The sequence below is a fragment of the Triplophysa dalaica genome, chromosome 21, assembly GCF_015846415.1.
Source record: "Triplophysa dalaica isolate WHDGS20190420 chromosome 21, ASM1584641v1, whole genome shotgun sequence".
In the NCBI taxonomy this organism is placed as follows: Eukaryota; Metazoa; Chordata; class Actinopteri; order Cypriniformes; family Nemacheilidae; genus Triplophysa; species Triplophysa dalaica.
In genome coordinates this window covers 2,221,483-2,234,931 of record NC_079562.1, presented here as the reverse complement: position 1 = coordinate 2,234,931, position 13,449 = coordinate 2,221,483, and the positions used below count along the sequence as shown (strand labels likewise).

At 40.8% G+C, this 13,449-nt stretch overlaps 1 protein-coding gene across 1 annotated transcript in view; it reads right to left on the bottom strand.

The window, feature by feature from the left end:
- The window catches only part of cdk18 (cyclin dependent kinase 18), a 48,635-nt gene that overhangs the window by 9,791 nt on the left and 25,395 nt on the right, over nt 1-13,449 (bottom strand). The window contains exons 3-10 of the mRNA XM_056735059.1: nt 7,610-7,737; nt 4,531-4,656; nt 3,808-3,864; nt 2,834-2,948; nt 1,838-1,932; nt 1,554-1,616; nt 978-1,101; nt 682-802 (exon numbers count right to left, since the gene is read on the bottom strand). Of these exons, the coding sequence (XP_056591037.1) occupies nt 682-802; nt 978-1,101; nt 1,554-1,616; nt 1,838-1,932; nt 2,834-2,948; nt 3,808-3,864; nt 4,531-4,656; nt 7,610-7,737 (829 nt within the window). The remainder of the gene's footprint in view (nt 1-681; nt 803-977; nt 1,102-1,553; nt 1,617-1,837; nt 1,933-2,833; nt 2,949-3,807; nt 3,865-4,530; nt 4,657-7,609; nt 7,738-13,449) is intronic.

The following is a 13,449-nucleotide window of genomic DNA, read 5'->3' as shown; positions in this document are numbered from 1 at the left end:
AACGTTTCTTCCGGAGGACCGGTCGACAATCAAGAGCGCTTTTAAATGATCAAAAGCCAGTTTGATGTATTATTTCATAAAGTGTATAAATGTGCCTTTTTGCAGCAACGAAAGGTTGGATCAAGCAATTCATTTTGTGCTTCGGACTCGAGACAATGAAAAAATCAAATTTGATTGATATCGAATGTTTTCGCGTGCCGTGAGAGCCAAAAGCGACTGAATAAATCAAATAAACATCAAGTTATATAACTGCATAACTGTTATGGATGATGTATAGTTTACAGATAAACTCCAAAAACTGACTTTATTGTATAGAATATCTGATGTTGAGAAAAATGATGCTTCCATGAGTTTTTCTTCATCATTATTACGCTGTGGTTTTCTGATGTTGTTAGATGGTTAGTTATGGTTTTGTTCACGTCTTCATTGTACTCTGTGTTTTTTTTTGGTCAAGTTGAGAACAAGTCACACGATTTGAGGCATTAATCCTCTCCGCAGCCCAAAGTTTGGGCGTTCCACGCAGAAGTCTAACATTTAGGATTAAGGCTTTCTGTAAATCCCTAATCCACAATATAAGCAATTAAAAAAGTTGATCATTTTTATTCAAAGCTTGTACTCAGCCCATAGCGCTCTGTACTGTTTTTATTATTTGAATCAGTGTTTTAGGAGACGACATCTTACCACATGTCCAGCGGTGTGGAGTACTCTGTCGAACCCAGCAGAACATCAGGAGGTCGATACCACAAGGTCACAACCTCGTTCGAGTAGGTTTTTGTAGGGACCGATTTCGCTCTGGCCAAACCTTAACAAGCAAGATAAGACGCATGGTTAAATCGATGAAAGAATGTTGCCGGGAAACACCGAATCTGAGGGGCGATCTTAAACCGCATGGGATGTCGCTGCTGGGTAATGTTAAGCACACAAGACAGACGTACTGTACACTGATTTAAACGCTTGTGAATGTTTGCATCGCTCACCAAAGTCTGCTAGTTTTAACTCTCCCTTGTCATTAATAAGCAAATTCTGAGGCTTCAGGTCCCGATGGAGAATCTTCCTCTTATGACAGTATGATAAGCCACGAAGAAGCTGGAACATAAAGATCTAAAAGGACAGAAAAGAGGGATGTTAAAGGAATAGATTAATCCAAATGTTCAGTGAAATGTGTTTATTTTTTTATAATACACTTTTTAAACTTGTCACTAATGTTAAATTTTGGTATGCATTTGTTATGGAGTAGGTTATACAGAATTGTGTTCTCAAACAGTCACTTAGGTTTCATTTCAGCTGCTTAGGCACCCTTAGAAGTTAGATTTCTATGTAGGTTGCATCTCAGCTTTTGGACTAACGATTAATTTATAAAGCCTCACGTCTCTCTTAAAACATTAAATTACGGGTCACTCAACATACTTTTCGTGCTGACGTTGCCAGCGAAACCCAACAGCTCAAATGATATATTTGTATTATAACTTTACCATTGTAAATCAGGTTAAGGTCAAGAGACACCGTTTTTCATGTTTGCTCAATAACTACTTGCTCAATTTCAGGGCTGTTACCTTCACATTGTTCATGCTCATTAGGTTTCCACAGTTGTCGAGGTACTGTTTCAAGTCACTGTCCTACAAAGACAGGAAGTAACAATGACATCACGTCACCATGCGTTTAAACCGACCGGTCCTGTCACTTTTTAAAGGTCACTTACACAATTCAAATGTTTGGCTGTTTTAGCAGAAGAGGTAAATATGTCAAAACTGCCACACCTCTAATTCAATGCATCTTGGAATGTGGATTAGCATTCTGCTTGTGCTTCCAGAGAATGTAGAGAAAAGATTTGACTTACCAAATACTCAAATACCAGAGTGAGGCATCTGTTTGTGTGGATGATGTCATGAAGCGTTACGATGTTGGCGTGTTTCAAGTCCTTGAGGAGGGACACTGTTGCAACACAAGAACCCGACATTAAATCTTCCGCCCGGTTTGACAATCCTGAGTCACATTTACTGCCGGCAGGCTTGTGCGCCATTCAGAATGAAACTGGTGATGGAGTTTAAATTTTGACTTTGTGGTGCATCATAGTCAAATGTTTGGCCGGACTTCCTATTCTTTATGTTTACCGTTTCTCATATTCTAAAAGTCATTAAAACTATGAAATAACACAAAAATGGGAAAAAAGTCTAGTATATTCTAACATGCTTTTTAAATATATGTATTGAAGGACACTGGACACACATTTCCACTCTAACTTTAGTCCGTTCTGCGAAGAACTTCAAGAATTTGAAAATTTGTGTATATCACACATTTAAGAAGTCTTTAAAGGCCGTGACAATCATAATTGAGTGTGTCCAGGATGTAGAAAGATAATAGAACTGAAATTATCTTTATTGATATGACCGCAATAGTGAAGTGAATTCAGTATAAACGTCTTATACACAAGAAATGTCTGTGAGATTCCAAATACTTGTGCATGATTCATATTATCAACACAATTTTCAGAATGCATGTATAGAAATTTGTATTCAAATCCATTTCTTATCATTTGAATTTTTACTTCAATTTAAACTGATTTGAATAGCCAACCCTCCAATGACATTTTCAAGAAAGCCTGTGTCCTGAAATACATCCAGCGGCCACCGGGTGGCAGCATTGCGTCACCCTGGCATCTTTCTTTAACAACCCCGCTCACGTACCTCGTCTCATTTAGATGGAGTGATTCAGGCTTGTTGAAGAAGATGCTCGTGGCTCGCTAGTTTAGGATGTGTGCTCTACGTGACAATCTGCCTTTTGAACAACCGGGGAGCTCAACATCATAGCGCCAGGTCCCTGTACGAAACGTTACCTTCCCGAATGGCCGTGCACGGGGCTCCCTCGTCGTGCTCCAGACGGATTTCTTTCAGGGCCACCAGGTTTTCCGTGAGCTTGCTGCGACCTTTGAATACCGTGGCGTATGTGCCCTGCATGACGGAGAGAACGCGAATGTCAAGGTTTTGGGAAACAGAAGGGGTGTGGAATAAACAATTAAGAAACTTTTGAAATGCTTTCTGGCCGAGACTTGTTGTGACGCATTCATTGCATTTATTTTTGTTAACGTGCAAAACTGTCAATACAAAAATATAAACTCGTCACTTATGGGCCATTCAGATGGAATTGCGATTCCGGTGCGCAACCTTCCTATTGCTTTTTTACGTAAACACGCGGACGTGGAGGCGCATACCTGCGTCTCGAGACCCTCGCGTTCTAGGCTGCGCTTAAAAAAAGCATATCTCGCGTTTTTGGAGTTATGTCTGAATGTCTTTCTTGTAGCTCAGTGCAAGGTTGTGGGTTCGATCCCAGGGGATTGCAAATACCTATGTAAAATGTATAGTATAAAAGCAATGTAAGTCGCTTTGGATAAAAGCGTCTGCCAAATATGTAAATGAATGCCCTTTATTATTTTATGATTCACTGCAGTCGGCGTACAGTATTTTTCCAATATTTTGCTCACGCAGTCATTAGATACGGTATACCTCAGGGTTGCGTGTAGTACATTATTTCTCACGATTTGCAATGTGTATGCTTTGTTGCACTTAATGGAAAATTGACGGGCTCGCCGTCGCGCGGCTTTGAGCGTATAATAGAGGTTTGGGTCTTCACGCCACAAAAAAGCCCATTAAATGAGAATTCACATTCAACAAGTCTCTCGAGCCTGCGGGGAATCAAGCAGCAATGAACAGATCTGATTGTTGATTCGATGGCTTTTTTGTTTTTAATTTTGAGAGCCTACGGCCTTATACATTCTCTTGATTTAAACCAGGGAAGAGAAAGCAATCTTACCTCTCCGAGTTTGCCAAGCTTCACGTAGGTCTCCAGTTTTCCAAAGCCGATGTCCGACTGGAAAAGAATAGCACAGCATGCGATCGGATCTTTTTGCTATAGGTGTGACCATTGAGAAATGTGTTGAGATACTTCGTGAAGGAGAAGTTCACCCCAAATTATTAATTCTGTCTTTCGTCCATATTCGTTCTGTCATTTAAAAACCGTACATCTCTCTTCTTTGGAGCACAAAAGAAGATATTTTGAGAAATGTCGTTTGTGTCCATACAATGGAAGTCAATGTTGTTCATTCTTCAAAATATCTTTTTGTGTTCTGAAGAAGACAATAAGGCAAGAAAATATTGAAAGAACACTTATTTTTGGGTGAACTATCCACAACAAGTGACATGATCCGGTGTTGTTTGGTTTCGTTGGAACAGTTTCTTACTAATGTTGGGCATGTGTAACCCAACTTTTTGGTAATCCCAAATCTAATTTGCATATTTGGAAGAAAAAACGTGGAAATGGATTAAGTGAACACAAGAGCCCAATCAAAAATCATTTCCTAAACACATGATGGATAGGTTTTAGAGATTTTATGATTGACAGGCGTTCCAATCGTACTGATATCTAGTCCTCAGCCGTCTGCCTTCTTGGAACAGTTTTTGATTCCATCAATTGTTGCTTATTCATTCTGGAAACATGTATGTGTGTGTCTCTGCATTTAGACACATGTTCACTCACCAGCGATGCTCTCCTGGACATGCGGCTCAGAGGTTTGCAGGGTTGAGGACTTTCCATCTGTAACTTCTTCAGAAATTCTGGTGGGAGACGAATATCCATGGGCAGAGACATCCTCTTAGTCACATCCTGCACACACATGCGGAGCATCAAAGAGCTGTCAGCTAATAACGTGCCGCCAGCACACACACAGTATAAAAACACAGAATGTCAAGGTAAATTTGACAGCTTTCTCCATCGCTGAACACAACACTACGCCTTTAGGCAGAACCGACTATTCTCGCCGTAAAAAATCTCGACCAGACGATGTGAAGAATCTGTCATTTTCTCAACTTTTACTCTTAATAGACGAGTGGAAATTCACGATAGTATGGAGCAATAGACTAAAATATAAATTACAATCTTCTCTCAACGTAGACGCTTAAATAGAGTCATAACTCGATTCATTGCTGTGGTTAGACGTGACCCCAGAATAACAGAGCATCTCTCATCTGATGGGAAAAACCAGAGCGTTCCCCTTTCTTGGGTTAGTTTGTCCGGCCGTGCAATAAAACCAGCTAGCGATTCTCAATAAAAAGTCCTCCCGCGCTCACCCCTGAGGCCCGTGGGGATAAAATATGGGTGTAGATAAAAAGTTTGCGACGGCAGAAGGACATCGTTGGGTTTGGGAATGGGAGAGGTAATGCTTTTCAATTTTCCACCTCTAGATTCATGGCAGATGAAAATGGAGGCTGACAGCCGAGGTGGAGAACATTCAGAATGTGGAGTCTCTGGACTAACTTACAGGTGATACTTCCACTCCATTTAATGATGGACTTCATCGTTTTGGCTCGCAAATCTGACGGGGGCTTTTCTCTCGTACGCCAGCTATAGAATCGCATGGATGATTACGGTGAAAAGGAGACGCGGTGAAAGGAGATGATCAAAGAGATGGCCTTGTGGGGGTTGGGATGAATCGGCCGCTGTCACGCTGGAATCCAGTTGGCACGGTTTATGTTCAACTTGCCTTTGTAGCGGGTGAAATGTAACATTTGTTCAATATTTATGAGGGCGTTTTTTTTATTAGAGTGTATGCTCCAACAATAACAGACCAACAGACCTGGCAACGCTTTAGGACTCAGTCAGAATTTGGTTTCACCTTCAAACATAAAGAGATTATAAGAAACACTGCATTTGATAACAAGGCATTAACACCTCTGGCAAGGACTTTATCAAGAATACAGTTCAGAATATCAAGCAGCTTTGGTACCGACTGTTGTTCTGTAAAGGTGACTGCTAAGGTCTCCGTCTGAGGTTTTTGTAAGAGCTCCATGTGGAGATCAATGGAAACAAAGGAATTTGTTTTGCTGCGAATTTTGTGTGGCCGCCAGTAACTGAGGGTTTTAGTCAAGGCTAGAGCTTTAAAGGGATAGTTCACGCAAAAATGTGTCCCTCCTGTCGTTTAAAACTTGTATATGACTTTCTTCTGTGGAACACAAAAGATATTTTGGGAAATGTGTTCATGGAGTGGTAGTCAGTGCGGTCTGTTTGGTTACCAGCGTTACTGTTTAGGCGAACTGTCCCTTTAAGGAGCGGGTATCTTTGTGTAGATCAGTTTTGGCTTTAAAGCCATGTTTATGCAGAAAGACGTTTAAAAAAATGTACCAAATTCATGTGATGTCTCATCGAAACCTGCGTGGCACATCCACGCATCAGCCAAGGAGAACCGGAGAAGGAGCATTCGCACACGTCACTTTCACGAAGTTTAGCTGTGTTTGTTTGTTCACTGCATTTGGGCGTTAAATGTTATATAAACTGTGTATTTGGAGAGCGTTTGAAACATGATAGATGGATTTAATCTGTTATTTCTCAAAAAAAAAAAACTCAACAAAAACATGGCATTCATGGCATTAGCGGTTACTCTCCTCAGCTGTTTCGTGTTGTATAATGCTGCATTGAAGGAACACTCTAAATCAGAGTGCATTGTGGGTATAAAACAGTGAATGAATGTAGGGATTGAAGTAGTTCACTCAGGATTTGGACACCATTACAAAATGGCAGAAACACGATAAAGTGCACCATGTATGGGATAGGGAGCGGTTTCAGACACAGCCTGGGTCATATGTCTGTGTTTTGTTGGCAATGAGCGCGCCAGTGTTTAGTTCCGCCTCCCCCCTTCATGCTTCGTAATTGTTCAGCTGTATATAAAATATATGTAATCAAACTTTAGACTCTACTGATATTTGAAGGGTACGATACGATTCTGTAAGTACCCAAGATTAACACAAGATATGCAGAAACTGTCTGAGTTAGGGCCACTTTAACATATTAGGATGTGTAAAATTTGCCCTTTAGGAGAGAACAGGGAACAGATTTCTGTTAAATGTTAAGACGTACAGTAGTTGTACTTTACCTTTAGGTTAATAAAGGTACGAGTGTTACATGTTTTTGACATTGTTGGATTGTGTGGTCACAAAAGGCCAAACTATCTCCAATAAATGACGAATGTTTTCTAGAAGAAGTGAAGTTAATAATGGAATAAAGTGCGTTGTTTTATTACGCACAAAGAATATTTTTGTTGCTCCGTGAAATGAAAGTAAAGTAAACTGTAGTCACCTAGACTATATTAGTGATGTCTTAACTAGCTTTTTCGCTCTCTGCAAGTCTATGGGAGAGCCAGAAAGCTCAAAACATAATCTTAATTTGTGTTCTTAAAATGAATGAAGGTTTTATGGTTGTTAAATGACTCGAGGGTGAGCAATCCATGACATCATTTTCATTCTGAAGTGAACCATCCCTTTAAATGACCATCGTACTTTGTGTTTGTACACTTTTGAAAATGTCTCTTTCAGCTGAATTCGTCTGTAATGAAGCAAACTATGGCCCCAGATTGTCTGGTAATATGTCTCACAATTTGAACACACCAAGAAATTAATTAAAATCTCGAAGGGGGTTCTTTAGTTTAATACTTAAGAAAAGCATTAGTAGCTTTAAAAAAAGATTTAGCCTATTACATCAAAAATTAATTAAAATATTTTCTCCTTGTAGGAATTTAGTCGCTTTAGTTTTTCATGGTGTATAAGAAAGATGAACTGTGTCTCACCTCCATGGAGAAGCGGCGATGCTGAAGTTTGTTCCGGTAGAGAAGTTGGGTGGGAGACTGGTCCGGGTTTTCTGGTGCCACTGGACTAGGCTGCAGGCTGTGAAGTCCCAGGTTGTTTGGCATCACACCTGTTGAGCAAAACCACAATCACCTGGTTTTTACATGGTTCCATAGTTGTAATTTTAAGAATCACGCACTAATCCTAAATCCTCAAGTAGTCGTGCTGTGCCTGTTTGCCATCGCATTGGTCTCTTATGAAACTTCAGCGTTAACCGTGCCGTTCATTAGCTTGTAAGCATTGTTTGAAGGGCCTCGACAAGCTCTTGAGTGTGTAAGAACTGTTGACGTCCCACCTCTTCTCTGATTAGCCCGCTAACTAAAGAACCGGCAGGTCAGCGTTAGCATATGTCGACGACGGAAGCGATCATTAATCAAGCCAACCGCGACCACCAGACCGATCGTAATTATCGCACAGACTAGTTTCAAGCATTTATGATGCGTCTATCTATGTACGTGTCAATCCGGCCACCCCAATTAATAATGCTTGTGTCAACAGACTGTCGGCACAAATCCAATTACGCCCCTATACGGCACGTCCGTTAGGACCTGCCTGACCCCCTCAGCGAGCCTGCGGTAGATGCACACCGCCGCCTGGCATTATCACCGGCAAACCGGAGGTGAGAGCGAAAATCAAAATGGCTTTTCTGCTCCATCAGTTCAATTTGGACGAAGGGGCTTGAGGGGCCTCCGGAGGCGTCAGGGTGGGAGCCCCCGGTCCATTTCACAGCGGCGTGTCGGCGTAATTGAGATCCACCTCATTATCGGGCCGAGCCCATCGCTGAATGAGAATTGCCTGCCGGGCTCATCCGTTCTCATTTATGGTCGTTTCATCCTCTCTGGACCGCAGAAGTGAAATCTTTATCCCGGTCGTTTAGGGGCGAATGTGAGGAAATGCCACATCTGGACGTCGGTTACCCACGGCAGTCCTTATCCTATACGAAATGATCGCGACAGCTGTTTTGTGCGTCCCTGTTATGACCCTGATCGAGCATAACACGAATGAATGGGCTCGGGACCCTGTAGCTTACGTCTGATACGACATTTGAATTCCTTCTGGTGTGCCCGGGGTAATATAGAGCCCGAAAGCGTTGGGTGACGGATTTAATATTACCTGGCATTTGCTGTTGTCCCGAGTTTGTGCAGGGATCAGAATCCCTCCCTTGTGACGGGCAGGGGCTATTAGAAAGAACTGAGCCCTGACCCCCGAGGGTGCAGGAAGACGGGGTCAGAAATTGGATCTGAATCGCTCGAGTGACTCAGGCCCTCGCCGAACATCAAAGCTCATCTCGTCTGATCCGGGCCGGCACACAAACTGACCTGCAACATCAGAGAGACGCTGTATCTCTCAGCTCGGGCTAACAGCGATATGATGAAAGGTACAGATGACCACCTGCACCGACTCGGACCGCCAGGGTAGCTCGAACTGTCACGACGCACAGTCGCTAGTTTCTAACTATGGGAAAAATGTGAGGCTTTAAAATCATTAAAGCCAAAAGGTAACGAAAATGACAAATGTAGTAACATATGCTCATGTCTTATCACACAGGCACCTTGTGATAAGCAGGATGATCTTTAATGGCCTAATTTATACCGAAGAGCAAAATAAAACGTGAGATCTGCTGTGAACCATGAATGGATCTGTGGGCAGTGAATGATAAAACACTTACTCTCTGTATAAATGAAGGGAATACATGATACATCACTCGAATCTCTTTCTCTCACACCTCTGTTTGTTTTCTGCTCTTTTATATGCCTCTTTTCTCTTTCTTTTAAACCTTTTCGAGGTGCACAAAGGATGGCTAATGCTCCTTTATGTCAATGACAGCCTTGAAAGCAACAGAAGGCCTCGCTGGGTGATCAAAGGCTCTCTCGCCCCCCTCCTCTCCATATATAATATGACTAACCCTTCAGCCTCTTCTGTCTTTATTCGGCAAAACCGAAGTATCATCAGTAACGCAGTGATTTGTGAAGGTGAATCAAACGATTCCATCCAGCGATATTTGAAGTTTCAGGCCAATAAACGCGGCTAAGCGTAAGCATATTCACAGGCTCTCGTATTTGGGTTGTTTGGTTTTTTTTTCAAAGAAAAATGGTTAGCAATAGGATTATAACTGTAGAGCTTTGCTGAAATGGACCCTGAAGGCTCTTCAGCTCAATGCAGCATTTGGTTCTCTAAAGACGCGTTATGAAATCTCTCTGTAGATGTTCCAAATGTTTCAGGATTTCTGAATGAATGATGCCAGGGATGTAAGCCAGTCATCTGCCCATGTTTCTTCCAAATGTTTTCACGATAATGGGTGAACCTTATAAAACAGATCAACAATTCAGTCTGATCCAGCAGAGAAAAACCAACTCAGAATTCAGCAAAAATTACATTAAGTATAATTTGAAATAGCTTTATTTTTGTATCAATTTACTTGTGCATTTGACATTTTATAATCTGTTTAGTTTTACCTAGGATTCAATTTATTTTTATTTCAGTTTTAGGTACGTTTTTATTTATTTCCAGTTAACATTGTTGGTGACCTCAATTCACTTTATTGCTAAGGCAACATTTGTAATATTTTCTCTTGCGAAAGGAAGTTTAATTCTGTCTTTTTTTATCTTCATCAAGGTTGGTTTGGTGCAAAGCTTAAAGTTTTTCATCGAGGAATGTTTCTAAAACCCTGTAGAGGAGACAAACAGGAAAAACTCTTCTGGGAAAAGTGAGGAGACACACTTGCAGCTGAATTGCATGTATAATTTAGTAAACTAGATTTTAAGTGCCGTTGCATTGTAAGATATAGAGGTACTTAAGCGTTTACACCATCTTCTCATTCCCTCGTTCAGTACCTCACAACTTCTCTCGCTCACGTTGAATGTTTCTTTTTTCTCGATCCCCCCAGCAATCGCACACAGTCTGCTTTTTCCCTTTCTATTGTTTGGCAGCATGAATCTCAACTTGTCTGTGATGTTTTAATGGATGCTGCCATTTAATTGCTTGTTGCTATGGCGACGTGGTCCGTTAACAAAGGCAGCAATGGGATTGGGATAACAACAGATAGCTATTCTGTCTCTCAGGTAGCCATCTGATTCATCAATATTTATATCACATCGTGCTCTTCAACATCTGAAATTCAATAGCATGTCCCCCACACAGCGTTAGATGTTTGTTTTTTCTCTCATGGTCTTTCTGTGTCGTTCCAGCATTGATTTAATTGCATTTTATGTTCACACCTGGCTCAGGAATGCAACGGGGAAGGGTTTTTTTCGGGAAAGAGACGGGTAAATGCTTTGGCATTCGTGATTTGTTAGGAGAGGTAAATGTCATGGAAGTCTATTTGAAGAGTTTGGTTCCAAAGTGAGATAACTCGGTTTTTGAAATGCTTCAAAAATCATGTTTTTTATTGTGCATTCCAATTAATATCAATCAAACTGGAGTTGGTTTGTTTGGATTTCACCCAACACAATATTTCAACACAATAAAACAGACGTGTCTATGGAAGTCATGGTAAATTTGACATCATTCATCAGACTCTCTATTTTTTCATTTTGTTCAAAGTAGTGAAAACACTACCGTTAGTTTTTCTTTTGCTATTTCACATTTACATTTACTCATTTAGCAGATGCTTTTTTTCCAAAACGACTTACAAATGAAGTAAACAACGGAAGCAATTGGCACAACATATGGACAACAAAAAGCACAAACTCAGTAAAACTGTAGCCAACCAAAGTATACAAGGCTATGTTTTTTTAAGTATAGAAAGAGTAGAGATGAGATAAAACTCACAACTCGGTCAGGTGCTGATATAAGAAATGTGTTTTCAGCTGATTCTTAAAGATGGCGACAGAATCTGCTGATCTTGTAGCAGCGGGAATATCATTCCACAAATGTGGAACAGACCCAGAGAAGGTGCGTAAGAATGATATGAGCAGATGAGAATGCAAAAATTATATTTGTTGCCCATTCATGGTTCTAGAAGTTTACCCAACTATGACGACTTCCGATGCTGAGAAACCCGGAAATGTAAAGGTCCATTAAAATCTGTAGTCATTTACTCATCCATATGTACCTTCAAATTTTCATGACTTTCTCTCTTTTGTGTGACATGAAGGATGAATATTCATTTACATGCTAAAAATCAAACCATCGCAGTTAAGTTTTAGTTATTTTGCAGATTGTGAGACATACTCCCATTCAAACATACATAAATTCACATTTATTATATAGAAAAGAGCAACCTTGATAATTTACTGTTAGAAATATCATAGCTTTTTAAAAAAACACCAGTTGTGTTCAACATAAAGCGGTGAATGATGATAGAATTTTTGTTCTTTAAAAAAAATACAATAGGTTGAAGAACAGGGCAATAAAGCGGCGCATAGCATTCTGTTTCATTAATTTTCTGTGTTTGGCACGAGTAGCGTGGAACACTGCTTTCAAACAAGCCACAAAAGCACCGCCAATGAGAGAGAGAGGCGCTGGGCCTCGGCTTCCTTCATTTTCAGGTATGAAAAGCGAGACCATATCCAGACTCATCATTTAAATATCACAGTGGCAGCGAGCGCTTTGATCTCCTCTGCAGTAATTGGGGTCATAGCAGACGAGTCATTTTCCGTTCTTACTCGCTCTCTCTTATTTCCTCGCACACTTTATAGGAGATTGTCCTCTCCAGGATATCCAACTGCAATCTGGACTCCCCTCCGATCTTTCACATCTGTCCCAAACCTTCATCCACGTGTCAGATTACATCCTCGCCTTCTCTTGCAACAAAATCGGAACGCACGGGAAACGTAGCTTGTGGGCTGGGTGTGCTCAGCGGATTTGTCTTTCAATTTCATTTGACACCCTTGGGGATTCGAAAAGGAGAGATGATGCTGTGTGACGTTGAGACAAAAGCACGGGATGCTTACATATCACAAGAGTTCACTGTGGGAGAGAAAGAAAATGGAAACCGTGCCCTGAGGTCTGACCCTTTTGGAACAGCTCCCCAATGTCTCGACAAATGGTCATAATGGATAATAGATACAGAAATGTCAAACAACATCTTGTTGAGGCTTGCTGTCTGTTTAGGAGTTGTGTGTGCTGTCCTGAAATGACCTTACGCACAATCTTGTTCGTCCGCTATTGTTTGTGTGTGCCCGACTAGAAGAGTTGGTCTCGGCCCGTAATTAGAGTATTATTGAGTCCTATTTCTCAGAGGCCCCGGGACCCAGACAGCTCTCCGCCTGGGCCACATTCACTCCGTCCAGCTGAATGTAAAAACACACTTATGATGTCTATGAACCTCTGTGATCTTCCAACAGCTCAGAGCTACATGTCCGGATTTTACCATTGATGGGTTTTACAGGCGACTATATCAAAGGTACATTGACTCTCATAGGGACATAAATCTGATGGTACTGTGGCACTACCATGTACTCTATAATACCATTTATTGTATGTTTTACATTATTTGCATGCACTGCAACTAGCAAAATGTTCACCCTACAAAGATAAATAAGTAACTTGAACATAGAATATTTAGTTAAAGGAGTCAAATGATTGTTTCGCATATACTGAACAAAATTAGCCTAAACATGTTTCTAACAAAAATTATTTTGTTGACTGGACTTTTTGGGCCAAAATCCATGAGAAAGTTTGCCCAACTTACAAAACAGTGTATTCTGAACAAGCAATATTGCAAGAGTTTGAAAGTTCCCAAGATGCATTGCAGCATGTTCAATTCTGTATTTCTCATTTGTTTTTCTTTAAAAGATTAGTGTTTAAGTTCTTGCTGGCTTAATTTATGCTTTAATAT